General features: G+C 32.3%; 1 protein-coding gene across 1 annotated transcript in view; it reads right to left on the bottom strand.

The window, feature by feature from the left end:
- Positions 1–5,210: 5,210 nt before the first annotated feature.
- The window catches only part of LOC129913452 (MYND-type zinc finger-containing chromatin reader Zmynd8), a 35,052-nt gene continuing 19,097 nt past the window's right edge, over positions 5,211–21,165 (bottom strand). The window contains exons 5-9 of the mRNA XM_055992141.1: positions 14,998–15,178; positions 11,666–14,934; positions 6,323–6,835; positions 5,988–6,254; positions 5,211–5,923 (exon numbers count right to left, since the gene is read on the bottom strand). Of these exons, the coding sequence (XP_055848116.1) occupies positions 5,705–5,923; positions 5,988–6,254; positions 6,323–6,835; positions 11,666–14,934; positions 14,998–15,178 (4,449 nt within the window). The 3' untranslated portion in view covers positions 5,211–5,704. The remainder of the gene's footprint in view (positions 5,924–5,987; positions 6,255–6,322; positions 6,836–11,665; positions 14,935–14,997; positions 15,179–21,165) is intronic.

Genomic DNA, 21,165 nt, shown 5'->3' with positions numbered 1-21,165 from the left:
CCGTTAGTTTTGGTCATAAAAAAAAAATTTCAATTTCCCCTCTAGGGAATCACCAAAAACTTCTAACTACCAAGTTTGAAGAAAATCACTTCACTCGTTTAGGCTGCAGCTCCAGATAGAGACAGACGGACAGACAGACAGACAGACAGACAGACAGACAGACAGACAGACAGACAGAATTGCCGGACCCACTTTTTTGGCATTCTCCATCATCGTAATGTCATGTAAAATTGTTATCTCGAGTTCGATTTTTTTTACGAATCCTAAACTTGCCCTATAGTACCTATATCGCAAGTAAAAATGGAAAATATTAAATTATTAAAACCTAATAAAGGAAAGGATAAATTGTGTGTCGATGGTTTTATGTTTAATAACGATGAAAGAACAACTTACAAAAAAAAACATGGAAAATTAAATATTTTTTTAATGAAAAATCTCGGAAAATTTTTCGGAAAATAGGGTACTTAACTGAAATTAGTCATGCACTTAATAACTCCATTCGAATTTTGTCGACAAAAATTGAATTTTTTGAGAAAAATGAAATTTAAGCCAGCAGAACATGAAAATCTCGGAAAACTTATCGGAAAATGGAGCGCTTAATTTAAATTAGTCGAACATTCAATTATTTATGTCCAATTTTTTTGAAAAAGTCGAATTTTTTGAAAAAAAAAAAAAAACAAATTCAAGTTAGTAGAACATGAATTTTTATGAAAAATGAAAATATTTTTTTTTCAATAATTTTTTTTCGAAAATTGGGTACTTAACTCAAAGCACTTAATTATTCAAGATAATTTCAAAAAAAAAATTTTTTTTTCGAAGTTCACGGAAAAAAAATTATTTTTGTAAAAAAAATTTTTTTTTTAAATTTTTGTTTGGCACCTAAATATTAAACCAAACCCGAATTTTTTACTAACAGTTTAAGGCATTTTCTGGTAATTGCTCTGCTAACTTTAAATCGAGTTAGCAGAACATTAAGTTTTTCTAAAAGTAGGGGAGCACTTGATATAAATCTGCTTACTTGAGGGACATGTTTTAATGTAGAGATTTAGAATTACAGAATTTTTAAAAGCAGAATAATGGATTTGCAGAATTTTGAAAAACAGAATTTTGAAATACAGAATAATAGAAAAGCAGAATAATGGAATACAGGGGTCGAATTACGGCACACGATTACGATCATACGTTAACGTTTTGAATATTTCTGTCTCTATTTAATTATTAGAAAACGATAGGGACACATAGCAACCATTCGTTAGCAACCATTCGTTAAGGAACGTATGCCGTAATTCGACCCCAGAATTATGTTCATACAGAATTTTTTCTTCAGATACAGAATTTTGGTCATACAGAATTTTGGAATACAGAATAATGACCCGTTCCCTAGGAAAGGAAATTCGGCTAAAATTCGATAAAAAATTGGACTTTTAAAAGTCTACAACTGTTTTCTTTGTTTGCTCAAACAATTTTTTTAATAATAAGCGAAAAAAATGAATACTCATTTACTTGTTTTTTTTTTTTTAAATATATTGATATGCAAGGGGTCCGCAGAAAACTTAAATTGTAATAAATTCTTAATTGGTTACCTATGTAAGAAATCTTACGAATTGGACGTATTTTGGCAAAGATTAAGCCAGTTAGGGGAAAAAAAAGCAAAAATCATAATAACTGTTGTAACTCGAAAACGGGACGAAAACGAGAAAATTACCTCATAAGTTTTTGGACTTAAAATGACCTCAGGAATCCATAGTTTTTATTTAGGGCGCTGACTGTGGGACACCCTGTTAAATTTTTTTATATTGATAGTTTAAGTTTTATGCGAAGACTATGATTATTGAAAATTTAATCATTAATTTAAGACTTTATTGCTATTATAGCCTTGTCCACAAAAACCATATCAATAAAACCTTGAGCAAAAATGATCGCATTTCTATTCATAAGAAGAATGTTTGATGAAAGGAAAAAGCGAACTAATATGGACAAGTCCAAATCATTGTTTCTTTTTTAATTTTTTTTAAATGAACATTATGGACTTTTATGAGTAAGTTGTGAACCCTTCATCCATCATCAACTACTGATAGAGGAACTCACTTTTTCTAAGTTTTTTTTTTTTTGTATTGTTGATCGTAGAATTCGAAAATAGGGAACAACGACCTTTTGGTCGTTTTGTTTGGCGGAAAGCAAACACACCAAAAAAAATATGTTGCTAGGATGCCAACAGATAAAAAAAACATAAAAATAAACAAAACAAAAAAGAAACAATACCTAATAGTATAAGCAGGAGATCCAAAGGAAAATATAGAAAAAAAAAGGTGTCCGTAAGGTTAATAACCTTAAAATGTGTGGCGATTAGAAATCCTAGACATGTACCCAATTTATGGGAAACCTTTTCTATAGGATTTTGGGGCGCAACACAAGTGATTCGTGAGACTACCCTCGGACCTGGAAGATAGTGTTTTTAATACAGTAGGTACCTATAGCAGGATGGAGATCGAAATGGAGACGCAGAGGATGAAACCTGTTGCTTTATTTGTTTTTTTTTTCGGCTAGATACATGGGCGATATATGATTTCTATAGATTGGATACATTTCATTTTTAAGGGGGGGATTGTTTTTTTTCCCGCGCTTTTATCTTTTTTGAATATTTCTTTTAGGTTTGGTGGCTAGGAGAGAGTGAAAAAAAGAAAGGAACAAGATACATTTTACATTAGGTACATTGAATTGAAAGGATAAACATCTTTGAGTATTTTGACCTTAGTAGATGAGGGCTATGAACTCTTGTTTGTTTTTGTTTGTCCTTTTTTTTGTGATTTGAGACTTAATTTTTTCAGGAATTTTGTTTGTTAATGGCGGCAACATACCTACAGGTTTCAGGCAATTGTGTTTTTATTTATTTATTTTTTTTTAACAAAATATTTCTAATTGGTGTTATGTAATCGATAAGCCTATTATGCAGATCGTGTTAAATCTTAGCTCCCATATAAAATTCCCTCCAAAATTTAGCCGACCTAAAATCTATTCATGAATTTCAGAATTTAGCGCAGCTCCAGCGAAAAATCACGCACGTTAGCACCTTAGAGGATATAATATATGGAGTGCTCGTTCCTATACCTAATACATTGTAACGCCATATGCATGGATAGGGGTCGCTGCCTTCGTTTTTCAGTGAGAGTCCGGTTCCGCAGCTGTAAATAAACACGCTTGTTGATGACAGCAATCAAATGAAAATAAAATGGAGGCATGCACTCATCGAAAAACTTAAAGAAACTAGAGCCCTCTATAAAAGCTTCACGGAACTAACAGCAGAAGTACTCCATGTATTATATCCTCTAAGGTTAGCACAGGGAAAAAGTGAAGAAAAACAGAGAACAAACATTTTAGTTAAAAACTAACGCGATTTGCATACTAGGCACTTGCGTTATTAAATTCACACATGAACATTTTTATAACTGTTAAAAGGCAACAATTTATTGTTTACGGTTTGCTAAAAAAAATGCCAACATCCAATCAATTTTTGACACTTGTTGCACTTTGCCGCACTTGTCGCATCTGTCGTACTGGTCGCAACTGTCACATTTAACGCACATCTTATTTTTTTTTACAGAAAAATCCTATTATTAATTTATGTCACACAGTATCATTCTTATTTTCTCAAATGAGACAGGAATGATCTTAAATTTAAGGTATGGAATAAATGTTTGCGGGGAATATATGTGGGAGGATCTGCTGAAGTCTGTATGTCGATACCTCCCGTAAGAATGTATTAAGCGACATTTTTCAAATTGTTCAGGAAACGCAAAAAACAAAATTATTCTGTGAGGAAATGTATGGGCTGCTCTAGTTTCATTTGTTTACTTGATAGAACAACCAAAATAGTACAAAAACGTGGCGCTTAACTCGTAGTATATTTCCACATCAAAAAGTCATTTTCGAAAAAAATGTCGCTTTATACATTCTTACGGGAAGGTATCGATGTCAACACACAAACTTTTTAGAGAAGAGTCATACATTTTCATGGAGTAAAATCTGCACGTACGGAGTTAGTGAGCTCTCGTAGGCCTACGTTTAGTACCCAAAGATACTTGACTGAAATCCTTGAACAGCATTCGGTTCCAACCAACCGACAGACAGAATTGCCGGACCCACTTTTTTGGCATTCTCCACCATCGTAATGTCATATTTGATTGTTATCTCGAATTCGATTTTTTTTTTCCGAATCCTAAACTTGTCCTATAGTACTTATATCGCAAGTAAAAATATTTATTATTGTTAATGTTAAATTAACAAAAAATAACAGTTTTTAAGCAAATAGTATGATAAGAACAGATGTATGTACATACGTATGCTCATTTTCAATAGCAATAAAATAACACCAGAAAGTTGTTAAAAAAATGACTACGCTTTAGCCAAGAACTATTACACTGGTCGGCAGCGAAAATGGAGCTTGAACCAAACCATACTTTTCTATAGGAGTTTTGTGTGCTGATTCCGAATCTGAAGTCAAAATTTCACTGGCACGTCAAGTTTTGGAAATATTTAAATATTAACAGGTCAAAAACGCGTTTTTGTGGTACTTTTGGCGTTAAATTTCATCACCGTTAAATTTTTGTTCGCAAAACTACATATATGCAATATTCAAAAGCCATGTTTTATCGTCTTAAATACGTTTATTTTTATTTTCAAAATTATTTTTTTCTAAAAGATATTTGGTATAGAAAGGTATGATATCTCAAAATCTTGGTGGTTAAGGTAACTTATGGTTTTTGAAGCAGATTTGAAGTAAATTTCAGTTTTCGACTCCTGATTCGGTTGAAAAAATAGCAACATATTACGGAAAAATTATATTTTTAGATCAAATGTCAAAAAACATTTCATTTAAAATTAGTTTTTGGGACTTTATAGGTAAAATTGTGATGAGCAGAGCTCAAAAACTAGACGTGATGGAAAAAAACTGTAAACTGTTTTGAATTCAGCACACTCAAGTTTATTAATATCACCTTACAGAGTTCTTGCTCCCGACTTTTTTTGGTTTTTTGCCGATCATTGTTATTAGATGTTAAAATAACCACCTAACATAAATAAAAAAAAACAAAAATCAGTAATTTTTTTTTAATTTTCGAAATCTTTATTATTTCTGAATTCAGATATTCAATGATTACAAGTTTTCTTACTTTTAAATATAAATTTAATATACATATTTATTAATATTATTGATTAAAATGTTTCTAGAGTTTATTTTCAGTTTTTTAACAGCAAAAATAACAGTCAGGTTGTGAAAAAAAAATCAATTAAATATCTTAATTTAGAAAGATAATTTTGTGTTTTTTCACAACACTTTTTTTTAAATTTTAATTAAATTATCTTTTTTTCTAATCGTTAGTGTGGTTTTTTTTTTTTTAATTTAAAATATTAACCCCATATGCTTGAATGCAAAACAAATTATAAATTTATTATTATTTTATATATACATAAATATGTGTTTAAATTTTTAACCGACACAGTTGTTGCATCAAAACATATGAGGGATGCATAGTGTGTAATTGTTTTATGTACAACTTATAACCTAATCGCACTACGCTTCAATGTAAAAACTATTAGTTCATTACTTTTTAAGTTCCATTTATACAGAGCGTGGAATATTATTCATAATTACTATTTTTACACGTTTATTACGTTATTCTATTCTTGAGCATGGTAAAGTGCGCTATCACATTTGGTTTTGACGGACTGTGAGCGAATTCAGAGATCTGTTGTCCGACGATAGGTTCGCAGTTACCGTGGTTACCAAGCATTGAGACTGATTTTGGAAAGTTTGGGGCGCAGTAACGTTCGACGTTGTTGGTGTCCCAAAGAGTTGCCAATTTCCTAAATTATTTACCAACGCAAATGGTGGCCCTCCAGTTGTCATCGAAGTATCGATAGGAAGCTAATGTGAAGAAATTGAGTTAGCTATTATATTAAAAAAAAAAAATAATACAAATTGTACTTACTGGTATATGAAATCTTTGTACAGGAGCATTTGACATTCGAATATTTGGGTGAATTGGTCTTAGATATGTGCTGGGCGGAAGCTTTAGCACTTCTTTGCTTTTATATGATATGTCAAAGGCGGCTGATGCACAGGCTGTGCTGGCATTATATGGACTGCCGCCAATCTTCGTTGCGGTTGGGGTCGCATTTGCAGTCTGGGGAGAGTGTGCTGTTGATATTGAAGATGTGGTCTGGTATAAATGAATTGGCTGGATTGGCATAAAGCCCTGGAATTGGATGAAATTGCCATTGAATTTTGTGTTGGACATTGGATATTGACAGTTTTGCTACTCACTGGTGTTGAACTGATAGTCTGAATGCTTGGCGTTGTAACGGTCGAACCAATTGATAAAACTGTCGGTGTGGAGTATAAAACTGTTGGTGCTTGTGTTTCATTCGTATTTAGATGTGGATTAAGTTGACAGCAATTGGATTTGTGTCGGTTCCAATCGATAGTCTGGCAATTGGCATCACAGTAGGCTGTATTCCAACAACAATAAGAATTGGCTTCCCGACCACAATTTGTACACCATTGTCTCTTTTTTGTTTGCTCTACAGCGTGTATTCTCTCGATTTCACATTGTTTTCGTGTTTCGGCAATAATGCGCACCCTTTCTGCTTCCATACTTTTCTTCATTTCACACAGCATTGTATCGGTATTTTGTTTAAGCTCGAACAAACGTTTCTCGTATTCGGCAGTTTTAGTCTCTAATTCCATTTGAAGTTCGGTAATTTTAGCTGGCAGCACCTCGGCATTTGCCATATCACTAACGGTGTCTTGCATAACCGAGATAAAGAAGTCCGTTATCTGTAAATAGCGTAAAATAAATCAAACATATTATAATTTATAAGTATAAAATATTACACATTTTCACGTTGGCAAACGAGAATGTCGACAAATTTTAAATTTAATTTTTTTACCCAAAAGAAATTAAGATTAAAATGAAAATAGGAGTAAATGACGGTTTGAGAGTCAACATCAACTTTTTTTAAATTGCTTAACTTGATTTTTGGTAATAAATTACAAGTACGAGGGTTGGTTGAAAAATGTTCAAAGGATAGATATTGTGCATTTCAGAGGACATACGCGTCCATTGGTTTTTTCAATGAGAGATCAATTCAGGCAGACGGTAGTCAATGCCATGTCCTTATTCGAAGGACAAATTATTGTAAAATCTCATAATGATAAAAAACAAATAAAGAATTTATCTATCTATCTACAATTCCAGTTAAAATGAACTACTTTGTCAACACCTTATAGTAACCCATACTTCGAGAGATCTAAAGCCAATAAGGAGCAGCTTGAACGGCCTCCCGTTCTTGGATTTATTAAAGGACCTGGCCCTCCAGATTGGGGTCTTCTGCCCTCGGGCCCTAACTTATAGAAAGACGTCAAGTCTTGGATACGACGGATTTACTGATGACAGTGAATTTCGTATCTGCATGTGGAATGTTAGGTCCTTAAACAGACCACGTGCAGTCGAACAACTAGCATAGCCCCTAGACAGTTGCGCTAGTATCTACGAGCTCATCGAAAAATCATATGAGCAAATCCATAGCTATGACATTAAAACTGTCTGAGTGAAATGCAGCCTCTGTCCTACTGGGTTTCACAAATAGAGGGATTCTATAACACTGTGTTACACTTAAAATTTACGCGGGCAGAGACCTATCACGAAACAAAACGTTTAAAAACTCCTAATCGCCCCCAAAATCTGGAATTAGGAACAAAAACTGGACCTTCTTCCATTGAAAAAAATTTAATACTATTTTTGTCCAAGCTGTGAATTATAATACACAATTGACTGATTTTTAGAAAACTGCCTCAATTCATTCCTTATCGAACAATGAAAACTATATGTTTTTATGCCTAAGTGCCAGAATAACATTTTCGTAAAAAAATTTTTCTAAGCCAATTTTCAACCGATTTTCATAAAAAATAAAATGCACGACTGGGTCGCACGAACTTGCTCTTAGAGTTAAAGTTGCTTAAATTTTTAAGACTTTTTATATAGAAATTTGGAAAAAAAAATAAAATTCGTTTTTTTTTAAAAATAAAATAAAATCTGAAATTAAATTGCCCTCCAAAACAAGTATGCAGTTTTGATTGATATATTAAGGTGCATTTTTAGAAAAAAAATTTTCAAAATCGTTAGAGCCGTTTTTTGAAAAACTAATTTTTTATAAATAATTTTTTGGAAAAAAAGTTTTAAAATAAAATTGGTATGCCATTTTGTAGAAATCACTGATCAACATTTAAAAACAAAATTTCAAAAAAATTCAATGTCCCGTTTTCGAAAATTTGATTTTGCAAAAAAAAAATTTCAAAATTTTTTTAAAAATCCAAAAATTATTTTTTTGGAAATTTAATTTTTGGTTTATATTCAAATTATATAAATGCTTCCTCACAAAAAGTTTCGTTGAAATCGAATAAGCACTTTCGGAGATAATCGGATTTGAAAAAAACGGTTCTATGGCAGGTACCGTTAATAATGATTTTCAAAAAAAAATTTTTTCATTAGAAAATAGACCTTAGCTTAAAACTAACTCTCGAATTTTTTAAACAAAATCGTTGGAGCCGTTTTTGAGATATTTCAATTTTACTAAAATCGGTATATGACAAGTACCGTTATTTTTTGTCCAAAAAAATTAATTCCAAAAACCAGTCTGGAGAGTCGCCAAATAACGCTACATACCAAGTTTGACATTAATCGGTCCATCCGTTTAGGCTGTAGATCCTTATACAGACAGACAGACAGACAGACAGACGGACTTCCGGGACCCACTTTTTTGGCATTGTCTACCATCGTAATGTCATGGAAAAATGTTATCTCAACTTTTTTTTTTTGTACGAATGCATAACTTGATATATAGTACCTATATCGCAAGTAAAAAATACATCATTCGGTTTGGAAATAAATATTATTTTAAAATACATTTTTAAAACAGCATTTTGTTTTGAAAACATATTCTTTGAATTTATGTCGAAGTTACGTAAATGTCAACAAAAAAAAATGGAGTTTTTGAACTTTGCCAGCTTATAAATTCTATTTGATTTAACCGAAACACATGTTTTATACATTTTTTAAAAGGTCTAAATGTTTTCTATCCAAAACTGTAAAGAAATCTTAAATGGGTATAAATTTGAAGAAGATAGATTTTTTTTCAATGGGTGAAAAAAAAATGTTTTTTTCCCTAAATTCAGATTTTGGGGGTGTTACGGAGTTTTTAAACAAAAAAATCAATGTGGATATTATTTTATACGAATTATTGCCATTATACTGCCCATAATCTCGTAAAGGCCCTTACCACAAAATTTTCGATTTTGATTTGTTTGCATATTTGGAGTTAGGGCATTGTCTCTGATTTATTCTCATTTATTTTTTTAAGCCTAGGTCTTCAAATAAGTCAGAAAATTCAAAATGTACTTTTGATTTTTTCATTTTTATATGCAAATTGCGATATTAGATTTAGTGTTTGCCTCTTCTTCTTCTTCCTTTTTCTCGGCGCTGTTATGATCTCGATGTCGAGGGGATCATAACCTTCCCACGTTACTGCTTCACACTAGTGATCCGCCTGTGGGGTTCGCCGGGTTGACCTCAGAAATCGGCGGCAAGCCTCCCGGTTTTGTATTGTTCCGTTTCTGAGGCCAACTGAATGCTGGTGTTTTTGCATTTGCTTGTACCAGGAGTTTTTAGGCCTACCTTTCTTTTTATTTCGTGTTTGCCTCTATAACTCAGAAGTAAGAAAAATGTAGTTAGGGCCTTTACGAGATTATGGGCAGTATAGTGGTTCAACATTTTTTTTTTAACAAGCTAATATAAAAAAAAAATGATTTTCACTACAGAAAAAGTTTGTAAAACATGGGTTATAAAATATACCTAATGTAAAATACTATATTTTACATTTCCTCTTGGAATTCAACCAAAATCTATTCAAATAATTTGATATAAATTAAATATAACTATACCAAAAAACGCACAAACATTCTGTGCAATAAATCTCATTGCAAAAAAAAAACCTTTTTGAACACCCTAATTAAAAATATTTTTTCCATCGATAAATTTGTTTCAAATGTGAGTGATCCACACGTTTTTTTTTACTCCACTATTAAAAGTAGAAGAAAGTATATTTTTTTGTGCCACACTTATGTAACACGATTTACAAACGGGTGTGACTTTCTAACGTCACACCCGCTACATCTTCTTTGAAGATATTCTCAGACAGTACAATAGTTAGAATACTTTTAATATTAGAAACAATAAAAAACATAATTTTACTACTCAGTCGTATTTATTAGATTTGCTTAAATTGGTTCTCAAAGGTTGTTTAGTTAAGATTGCTTAAATATTTAATTCGCCTTTAAGCAACGTTGCTTAGATTTGTATTTATAATCGAATTTCCATAGATGATTAACTAATCGATAGTTGTGTCAAAAAATGATCTAGTACAAAATACAAAATACATTTAAGAAACATAACGTGGTTTTTGACAGCTTGAGGGTATGTATTTTTTTAAACAAAAATTCTTAACCTTGACTGCAAAAAAAAAACACATTAGGTCGTTGACGATGATTTTGCTTTCGTCGGGTTCCTTAATAAAATGCACAGAACAAAGTCAGAGAGCATTGATTTTTTTTATTTGTATTAACCATTTTAATTTTTTAACATTCTTTAATTTTAATTTAAAATTCAATTTTAAACGAAAATGACGCCTTCACCCGACACCCCAGATAAATTATTACCATTATACTGAGCTCCCGATCTTAGTAATAATTCATATGGGGTCAAATCAATCTTAAAATGGCTCTAAGCAAGCTCTAAATGCGGTGAATGGCGTTTAAATTAGGCAATCGTTAAGCAACGTTGCTTAAATGTGTAAATTTTTTATAAACACACATTTTGTACTTAAAAGCTATATAGAAGCTGTTTAACATTAAACAACCTTTAAGATTCTTTTATAAATATGGCTGACTGAGTGTAAATGTATTAAAATACTTAATTTAGTGAATAGGTAAATAAATAAGAGCTAAAAACATAAAAAATATGCCTACAGTAGCGAGCAAAAAAAAAATGCAAACAATATTTTTTTGCATTTTATTGCTCTACTAAAAACGCATATTTAGGTAGACTTTTGACCAAATAATGGTTTTGCAGTAAAATACTCCACAAATTGACTCTGTTTAACGAAAATAAAACAGTTTCAATATGCCAAATTTGGTAACTTAGTTCTTGTTCAAAACTCTTTAAACCTCTTTCGTTTTTTGCTCGCTAATGTTTATGCTGTTATGAAATTACCCTTTGGTATATTTTTTTTATTGCCGGCTAAGATTTTTGGTCCTTCGAAACTCTCGTTTGGCACTCAATGTCAATTAAATAAATAAAGATTTCACATTTGAACAAATTCATTAATATAAAAACGTACAGAAATTTAATCGTTTTGAATTCCAGATCTGGGAGTTTAAGGCAGTTTTTTAGAATTACCAAACAAAAACGGTATGCTTCAATTTCTGATTTTCTATTTTTCATTAGAATAGAAAAATTAAACCTTCGAAGTCAAATCGTTCGGTTTACTTAAGTGTACATCTTATTTTTGCCTGTGAAAATAATATACTTTAAAATGAAAAGATTATGCTTACCTTATGAGCACCTTCAACGAGTGTCCTACACACCGGACCAGCATCCGAATTGAAGCCATAATTCCCATCTGATCGTAGTGCTCCATTTGGTTTGTGCGACATTCTCGGTGGACCACACACTATTGTGTCTGTAATAGCCGCAGCCAAATTAGGCGTCACAATACCAGACAGAATGTGACCATCAGTTTCTTGCTGATGCTTATCATTTTCATTATTTTGCGTTGTTTCAGGTGTAGGTTGTGACGTTACCTGTATTGGAGATATTGTGTTTTGCGGAGCAATGTAATTTGGTCGATATGCTATACAACTTGTTACAACTGTTGATGTTGTTGGGCTAATGGATGCGGTAGTTGATGCTAAAGTCGCTGATACAGTATTTGTATTTATCGCCACTGGAGGTGCTGGCATTGGCATTGCAACAATTGAGGGCAAAGTTGGAGTGGATGATGTGGTAGTTGTGATGGCGGGGCTAACAGAACTCACACTAAGACTTTGTGTTGTATTTGAAGCTGTAATTGGTATTGCCGTGCATGTAGTCTTAATTACAGGCTGAACAAACGTTTTTGATATAGCAGTTTTTATTGGTATAGTGTTTTTCTGATTATTATCACTTGGTATATAAACCATACTATTTTTCGTCAAGGAACGCCTTACGTCTGGTGGCAACATTACTGAAGATTGATTTGGGCCTTTGTTGGGGAAGGACTTTCGCGCTCTGGCATTTTGTTGCTTTCTTGATTGCGCCACTGTCGCTGAAACCACTGAGGTATTAATAGATATAGAAGGTGGACTTGATGTAATAGTTGCACTTATTGAAGCTGGTGCAATTTTCACAAGTGGTGGCTGCATTGTTAAGGATTCCAGACTGCGGACAACTATGCGTTTGATCATTGTCTCTCCCACAAGACGGGGCGCTTCCATGAGCTTTTGATTGATATTGTGTGTTGCTTGCTGATTAACCACAACTGTGACTGTGTGTTGCTTTGGAGGAGGTTCTGTCGGTACAGTTGGTATTGGAGATTCATCATCCGAAAGGACTTCATTCTTAACGGAATCTGGATCTAATGTAATTAAAAGTGGATCAGTACCGACTTGTGAGACTTTTCCATTGCCAGTGGGAGTTGAACATGTAGATGCTGTTGGAACTGGACTTGCACTAGAACTAATGCTTTGCGTAGGTTGTGGTTCAATAGGTTTGTCGGACATCGACTTGCAAGTTGATGTTATAAGCTGTTCATCATAATTTTCACATTTTATATCTTCGAATGGAATCAATCCTTTCGGTGGGACAAGCCTTTCTAATGGTTTTGGTTTAGGTAAAATGGGCGTCGGTGGTTTAGTTGTTGATGAGGAACTCGGAAATGATTGAATGGGTTTGGGAGGTGATGGAGATAGTTTTGTAGAAGGAGGCGAGGGAGTAGACTTTTGTTGCTGCTGTTGCTGAGGAGATAGTTTTTGCGTAGTAGATTGTGCTTTTTCATCAGAGATTTGCTTTTGGCTTTTGTCATCAGTAACAAAGTATGTTGTAATACCACCTTGATTTTTGCCTATTTTCTTTATTGTTACGCCTTGGCGATTCTGTACGAGTTTGGACATGGAATCGGTAGGGGAATCGCATGTTTCTTGGTTGTGTCTCTGTGGGGTTACTTCAGACTTTTGTAATTGTTGCTGCTGTTGCGGTTTGTGTTGATGTTTTTGTTGTTGTTGCTGTTGTTGTTGCTGCTGCTGTTGTTGTTGTTGTTGTTGTTGCTGTTGTTGTTGTTGTAGCCTTTGTTGTTGAAGTTTTTGTTGTTGTTGCTGGTTTTGTTGTTGGATTTGTTGCTGTTGTTTAAGTTGTTGTTGCGATTGCTCCTGTAGTTGATTTCTTTGTTGCTGTGGTTGTTTTTGTTGTGTTTGTTGTAACTGTGGTTTTAGTTGTGCTTGTTGCTGTGTTACTTCCTTTTGTGGTTGTGGTTCCTGTGGCTTTTCCTGAGGAGTAAATTCAAGTTTTTTCTGTTGGTTTTTCTGTTCTTGATGTAGCTCTTGCGACTGCTGAGGCAATTCTTGCGGTTGTTGTTGTGCAATTGAGTCCTCGGCAGGTTGTTTTGGTATATTCTGATGAGGCTTATCGTCGTCCAGAGATTTCTCTGAGTGTAAAGAATTTTTCCTACTTAGTTGTTGCTCTAGTTCTATTGGAACAGTACTAAAAATTGACCTTGGTAATATAGAAGGTTTTTCGTTCGAACGAGAAGATCGCTTTCGCTTAAGTGAATTAACATTTTCTTCAACTTTGGATTCATCTTCTTTTTTAGGAGGAGATAATGCTATTGAACAATCATTTGCCGAAGCAACATCTACCGCAGGACCATCTTCAGAGCTCTTGGATTTCTTAATACTTGGCGATACAGAAAAAACTTCAGATTTCCTTTTCAATATGACTGAATTTATCTTTGATGAATTGATTTCATCTTTATTTTGTGGTTTTGCAACAACTTCATAGTTTGATTTATTGGCATATGTTTTAGGTGTTATCGTCGCAGACTTTGAGGGCATTGTAGTTTTTGCAGGTGATGTAGACTTTGAAGAAGTCGTCATTAACACATCATTAGATTTTGTGTTTTCTTGTTTTTCAATAGATTCAATGGATTTCGGCACAAATTTTTGTTTCCAGTCTAATCCTTGACTGGAATGATCTGAATCTGTGCCTGAATCAGTTTTCATAATGATAGATAAATTATTTCCAGCCGTCTTTATAATCTTTAATGTTAGAGGGGGTTTTTGAATGGTTTGTTGGCGCCTCATATATTCAGCAACTCCAGGCATCATTTCTTCTAATTGTCTCATTTCATTATTTGGATCGTACAATGTTTTGGGTTGTGCATACTTAAAAGCTCCCACAACTGAACGAATCTTTTCAATATGCACATCTATTTCTTTTATACAATCAGCAATACCCGGCCGAAACGATCGTTTTCCCGTATATGGATTCGGATCGATTGCTGAATATAAATAGCAGTCTTTAACCGGGACAAATGCCCTATCATGATCACCGAAGAAACGCACATTTAGAAGTGAATTCGGACCGAGACCCATTCCTTTTGCCGGCCAATAGGGAAAACCTTTTAGTTTGGCCCACAAGAGAATATGTGGCTTGACGCAAACATCCAAAAACCAATCTTTGCGAGTATTGGCATTAAGATAGCATTCAGAGCAAGTTTCAATTTCTGTTGCTTCTTGTCGGCATACTTTAAGTAAGGTTTTTGCAATTAAAATATCCTTATTATTGTAAACTGTGAAAAGAATATGAAATTTTAATTTTTTCATCGATTAGATTCCATTATTTTTGTACATACCTGAATATGCTGTTGACACATTATGCTGAATCCATTTGGTCTCCAGAACAAATTCTTCAGTACATCTAAATTCTTTCCGCTCAATTTTGTCTTGAATTGAATTAAGTGTAACCGGATTTACAACGTACATACTATATGAGGGACATTCGTTTGGATCAGGAACATTAAGTAATCTTTCGTGCTAGAAAAGAGATATATGCAAAGTTGTAGTAAAAATTCTTTTTTTTTTTTGTAACTGTGTATGCATAAGCCAAAAGAATGAAAGTACAAAAAGTAAAATATATAATTAAATCAGTTTTTAGAACGGAATAGTCCACATCTTTCCGAAATTGAAAAAAAAAAAAACAAATAGGTATTTTGGGTGTCGAAGTTACAGGGGTAGACCAATTTTATAAGTTTGAAGAACAAAATAATAAAATTGAAAGGAAAAATTCCATATCAAAACATATCAAAACAAACATGAAAAAAAGTCAATAAAATCGACTTTTTGGTTTTTTTTTTGCTTTTTTAACGGTATTTTTTTTTTTTGGGCTGAAAAAGTCATATGAATTACTCTAAATAAAAAAAAAAAAAAAATTTCCTTCAAAATATTAGGTTTAAAATTTTTTTTTCATTGAAAATTTACCGAAGAATGACCATTCAAACCTATCTTAATTTTACCATTTTTTGTTTTACTATTCTTTTAGTATACCACATAATTTTTTTTTGTTTTACTATTTTCGTATGTGATCTAACCTATGTATAATACTTTTTTGTTGTAATTACTCAAAATCTACAAATAGCACTGTGTTACAAAATAAAAATCATGTCAATTACTTTGGAAGTGACCTACCAGAGCACAGTGGGTACCGTCCCATACAAAGTGCGGTCAAAAATATAATGACCATTTTTTTTTTATGAAACGCCTATATTATCATTTTATATGATTTATTATTGCAAAATAATGCATCAAGTCAGTTTGTTTTTAATTTTTGTTATTTTGAAGAAAAATAAAAGAAGGTAAAAAAAAAAATTTTTTTTAATAATAAAAAATAAATGGTTAATGCCGGAAATGCCAATCGAGCACCTTACCCTTACCCTCTAGTTCAGTCTTTTATATAAATAAAAGTGCCAAAAAGGAAATCTTTAAGTTCCACGTTGTAATTTTTTTTTCTCCGTGTATCGTCATTTAAACTCGTATTACTCGAAAAGAGAAAAAAGGGGAAAAAACTGCGCTATTATTTCGAAAGGTAGGACAGTATTCTTCATTTGAGAACTTAAATTGTAGAGAACACTCGAAGGCAAACCAACTAAGTCTCCAATTTACTGAAAATTAAGCTTAATAAAAATGATTAAAATTGCTTCGCTAACGAGCCCCATTACAATAAGCCTTAATGTTATTTAACAATATAATTTATGTTTTTAGGAAGTATTAACCTTCTCGTTCAATATCCATAACAATTTAATACTGTTCACAATTTAATGTTATTTAACAATATAATTTATGTTTTTAGGAAGTATTAACCTTCTCGTTCAATATCCATAACAATTTAATACTGTTCACAATTTTTTTAACACCCGCTATCACTATCGCAAGTTCACACCTTACACCTGCAGCGATAAGAAAACTGTACTTTTTTTTATATACAGACTTTGAATGGCTATTAAGAAATGAAAAAAGGGGTAACCCTCAAACTTTTTTGTTTAAGGTTATGGTTCGATGGGAGATTGTAGAACGTTGTTTAATCATTGGATTTAAAAAAAACTGGCATTTACTTTTTTTATTTTTGACCTATGGCGGTATCCACTGTGCAGAGGTTGCAGGTATTACAAAATTTCAAGTTTTATCGTCAAAAAACCGTTTTTCAATGTTTTCAGATTTCAACGATTATTTACTCAGACATTTTTCGGTCAATTTCAGACTTTACAGACTTTACAGTTCTAAATACAGGAGTATTTGATATTTTTGAAAATATTTTTTTATTATGCTCAAGCACCAAATTGGGTGTAGATTTTATGGACTGAATCCCAAAGTACATGATTTTTATTTTGTAACACAGTGTAGTTAATGTATTGTTATCATTAAAACTTTTGTTTTAAATAAATTACATAAATATGTTTATTTCATTCAAAATTTGACTTTTAGGTGAAATTTCAAACGGTAAGTTTTAAGAACGGAATAAGTCCAACATTTTTAAATTTAAAAAAAATAAAATTTTTGTTTCATTAGACTCAAATCCACATAATCTTTTTTTATCTGAAGGTCAAACATCTGAAAACAGTAAAATATAGAAGCATATCAGTTTTTTGCGTCGCAAGGTCGCAATGCAACCATTCATTCATGTTTGTTTTTTTTTTTAAGCTAAGATTGTTTTTTTTTTTCAATTGGCTGTGTTAGTATGTTTTTGGTCAAAATGCTCATGAAAGACAAAGGACCCACTAGAATTATGTGGATGTGGGTGATTACATCAAATGATTGGTATCTTTGATTTGGATGTATAAAATATGAAATTTTTGCAGACCCAGTTGGGGTAACTGCAAAATTAAATGTATCAACAATTACAATGGCCAGGTAAATTTCGCGTCTCTGATTGGTTAGTTGTCAAAAAAAATCCTTTCAATTTAGACAAATTTATTGGAAAGTTGACTGGAAAGTTAGGCAAGAAAAATCTCCCTAATTCGATTTACTTGTCTACCTAACTTTCCGTTGAGAAAATGACGTTGGCTAAACATTTAGTTTTTAACGTTTCCTGAACGTGCCCAATGCATTTTTTCGTGCATCATACTTTTTTCAAACACTTGCGTCTTTTAGCTAGACGTCAGATCCTACTTCGAAAATATTAATTTAATACTAAGAAGAGGTTTAAACCACAACAATGTGTTGAGGTTATTCTGGACTGTTCCGAGCGGAAAAGTACAGCTGTTCATTGAAGTTTTTCTGTTCTGAACTATTTTAGGTGCAGTGACGCTATCTGGAACAGTTTAGAACAGGATTTTCTGGACTTGCTTTTGAATCAGGATATTTATGTTAAACTGTCAAATGTGTCTTTTTTTTTTTGTTCTAAAATTTCTCAAGTCACTGTTCTGCCCTGTCCTATTCTGCTATTTTTTCGTTCAACAGAACTAAAAATAAATGCATATGTAATATCTCTTAACTACAAAATTCAATTTTTTTCGCTAAGATTCGAAAACGAAATTTTAAGAACCCTTTTCCCTGTTCTGTAACTTTATTTTAGTCAATAAACATTTTCGAATGTTTACAAAATCCATTTTCTTCGTTAAATAAGCAAAATTTCTTTCACTTAGGCCCAATTTATTGACTCTCCATTAAACTTAAATCGCCATTAAAAAAGGGAATTTTAAAATTAAAAACCAATTTCGTTTAATTCAGTCTCTTTTAAGGATAGGATAAGTATACACACATGCATTTGTACCATAAAAAAGAACAAAATTCAAAGAAATTAATGCATTTCTTGTCTACTTCGCACAGATAATACTAGATCTACTAGATTATATTCTCCACTTCAAAACTAATCATTTTTGAGATGCTGCATAATACATACATAACATACATAACATTGCAATTGAAGCCATGAGAAGAAGAGATATAAAGCTTACTTCTAAACCAATGACACGAGATGAATGCCGATAACACTTAAATTTAAGTTGTTATTTCACACCGATGGAAAAAATTAAAAATTTCACTTAACTCCTTCTTCTTCTCATGGTTTCAATTGTAGGTTGTAGCATTCTTTGGTTACCACTGGTATATCGTTAATCTCTTGCATTTTCTGGCGTTTTCAGCTGCAAAATACTTACGGGTCATAGTTTTTTGGTTTTTCTTCCAATTCAAATCTATTTGATTTGACAAAATTGTAGCTTTTGACAGATTATTTTTCAAACAAAATAAAAAATCCCTAGGATATTTTTAACAGAGTTTTAAATTTAAAGTTTCCATTAAAAGTAAGGACTTTAACTAAAGAAGAGTGAATTAAATGAATTTTTAATTATGTATACTTAAAGGCGACAATAGTTTAACGAGGCCGTTAACTAAAGCGATAAATTTCAAAATTTAATGGAGGCTCAATAAATTGGCCCTTACAGAAGAAAGTACGGTTTTAAAAAATTTTTTTTCAATTTTATGTTCATATGAAAATTTTATCAACACTGGAAAAAGTTACAGAACAGTGATACTGAGCTGTTTTAGTGTTGCTTTGCGTTTAAATTTAGCTAACGTATGTATCAGTTTTCGTAAAGTTTAAATTTTGTAAAGTCTTGCGGCCATAGTATTCACTCTGGATTTAGTTTGGATAGAAGTTAATTTTAAATCCAATCAGTTAAATCTGAATTTCATAAATCCAAGGATTTAATTTTTTGTTCATATTATTCACTAAAAAAAAAAATTATATGACTATTCAATAAATTTTGTATAATTTTCATTTCGTCGGTGAAACCAGAAAAGTGTGTAACTCCATTTTAGCAAATTTTATAGGAGAGCAAAAAAACAAAATCGTTTTGAAGGCATTTGTATGAGTTTTCATTTTCTAATTTGCTAATAAAATAAAAACTATGAACTTTAAGGGGATTCTCGGTTTAAGGAGTGGTAGATATCAGGTTTGTCTAACAGATGGCATTCAAATCTAATTTTCAGAAAATTTGGAGTTACCTACACACTTTTCAGGTTTCACCGACGATTTATCTTTATTTTTCCTTCACAAAATACAAAACAACTGAACACTGTGAAAATGGATTTTACATCTGGATTTATAAAGTTAAACAGACCTCCAGAGAGCAGATTAAATTTGTTTGGAATTATTAATTGGATATAAGATTGGATTTAAGTAGTGAATATTATGGATTTGGATTTATTTTTGACATTTAAATTTCTTTACATCCAGAAGTATTTTTTAAACTAGTGAATAAAATGGCCGTTAGAAACTTAACAACTAGGTCCCTAATCTATTAACAGCAGATGCAAAATTAGCCCTGTTCCTTTGGGAGTTGGCAAAGTGCAACTAGTAGTTTACTAACGATTTTCAATGAAATCAATGCAATTCGTTTGTACTCGGGAAGAAGAGCATGAATAGTTATTGTAGTAAATGTACTAGATCATCTACTCATGAGTAAACTACCACCTCCAAGGAACGAGGCTTAAGCCTGGTACGCTGCTCGCGCTAAATTTTAGCTGAGATAAAATTCCCATACAAGTTATCGATAATTTGTATGGGATCCATTTTAGCTCAGATAAAATTTTTCGATAATTTGTATGGGAGCTAAAATTTAGCGCGAGCAGCGTACCAGGCTTTATGTATGTAAGTCGGTATTCATTTTTTAAAATGAAGCATTTCTGTACTCTATGCATGTTATCAACATAAGCCCTGTTCCATTGGAGGGCGTAGTTTACTCGTGAGTAGAAATCTACTACAACAACTACAATTTCGTATCTCCTCGAGTAGAGGAGATTTGTAGTACTAGATCTACTCATGAGTAAACTACCACCTCCAATGGAACAGGGCTATACAATACAATAATAGCCCCGTTCCATTGGAGGTGGTAGTTGTTTACTCATGAGTAGATCTAGTACTAGAATTAACACATGATCTTCTACTCGAGGAGATAGGAATGTGTAGTTGTTGTACTAGATTTCTACTCACGAGTTAACTACCACCTCCAATGGAACAGGGCTTATATAAGTCGGTATTCAACTTTTAATCTATAGCATTTTTGTATTCTATGCATGTTATCAACATACAATATAATTATAACATAAACGTTGAAACTGAAACCAAGAAAACTATATTAGGTTTTAGTTCTAAAATTAGTTCTTAGCACAATCACTGAGCATTGTTTACTTTGAAGACTTTTCAAATATTCAAATAGAACATAAATATTTAAAGTAAAGCAAATTTTTCATGTCATGACGAATGAACACGTTTTTTATTTGTATTTATTTAAAATTTAACGAGATACGAAAGTGTGACGGGACGGGTTTGAATTCGCCGCATTACCAATACACTCTTACATAATACCTACGTGTTAAATCGTATTATAAAGTAAATAAAATGAGAAACAACAAAAAAGTATATTCATGCACTCACACATTCACAGTTTTCATCTCGTTTTCAGCAATGAAATTGATAGAGACTACGAATGGGGGAAATCGATGGAAGAAGAAAACATTTTTTTAAT

The sequence above is a fragment of the Episyrphus balteatus genome, chromosome 3, assembly GCF_945859705.1.
Source record: "Episyrphus balteatus chromosome 3, idEpiBalt1.1, whole genome shotgun sequence".
Taxonomy (NCBI): domain Eukaryota; kingdom Metazoa; phylum Arthropoda; class Insecta; order Diptera; family Syrphidae; genus Episyrphus; species Episyrphus balteatus.
Note: the sequence above shows the minus strand (reverse complement) of the source record. Positions and strands in the feature narration are given on the sequence as shown.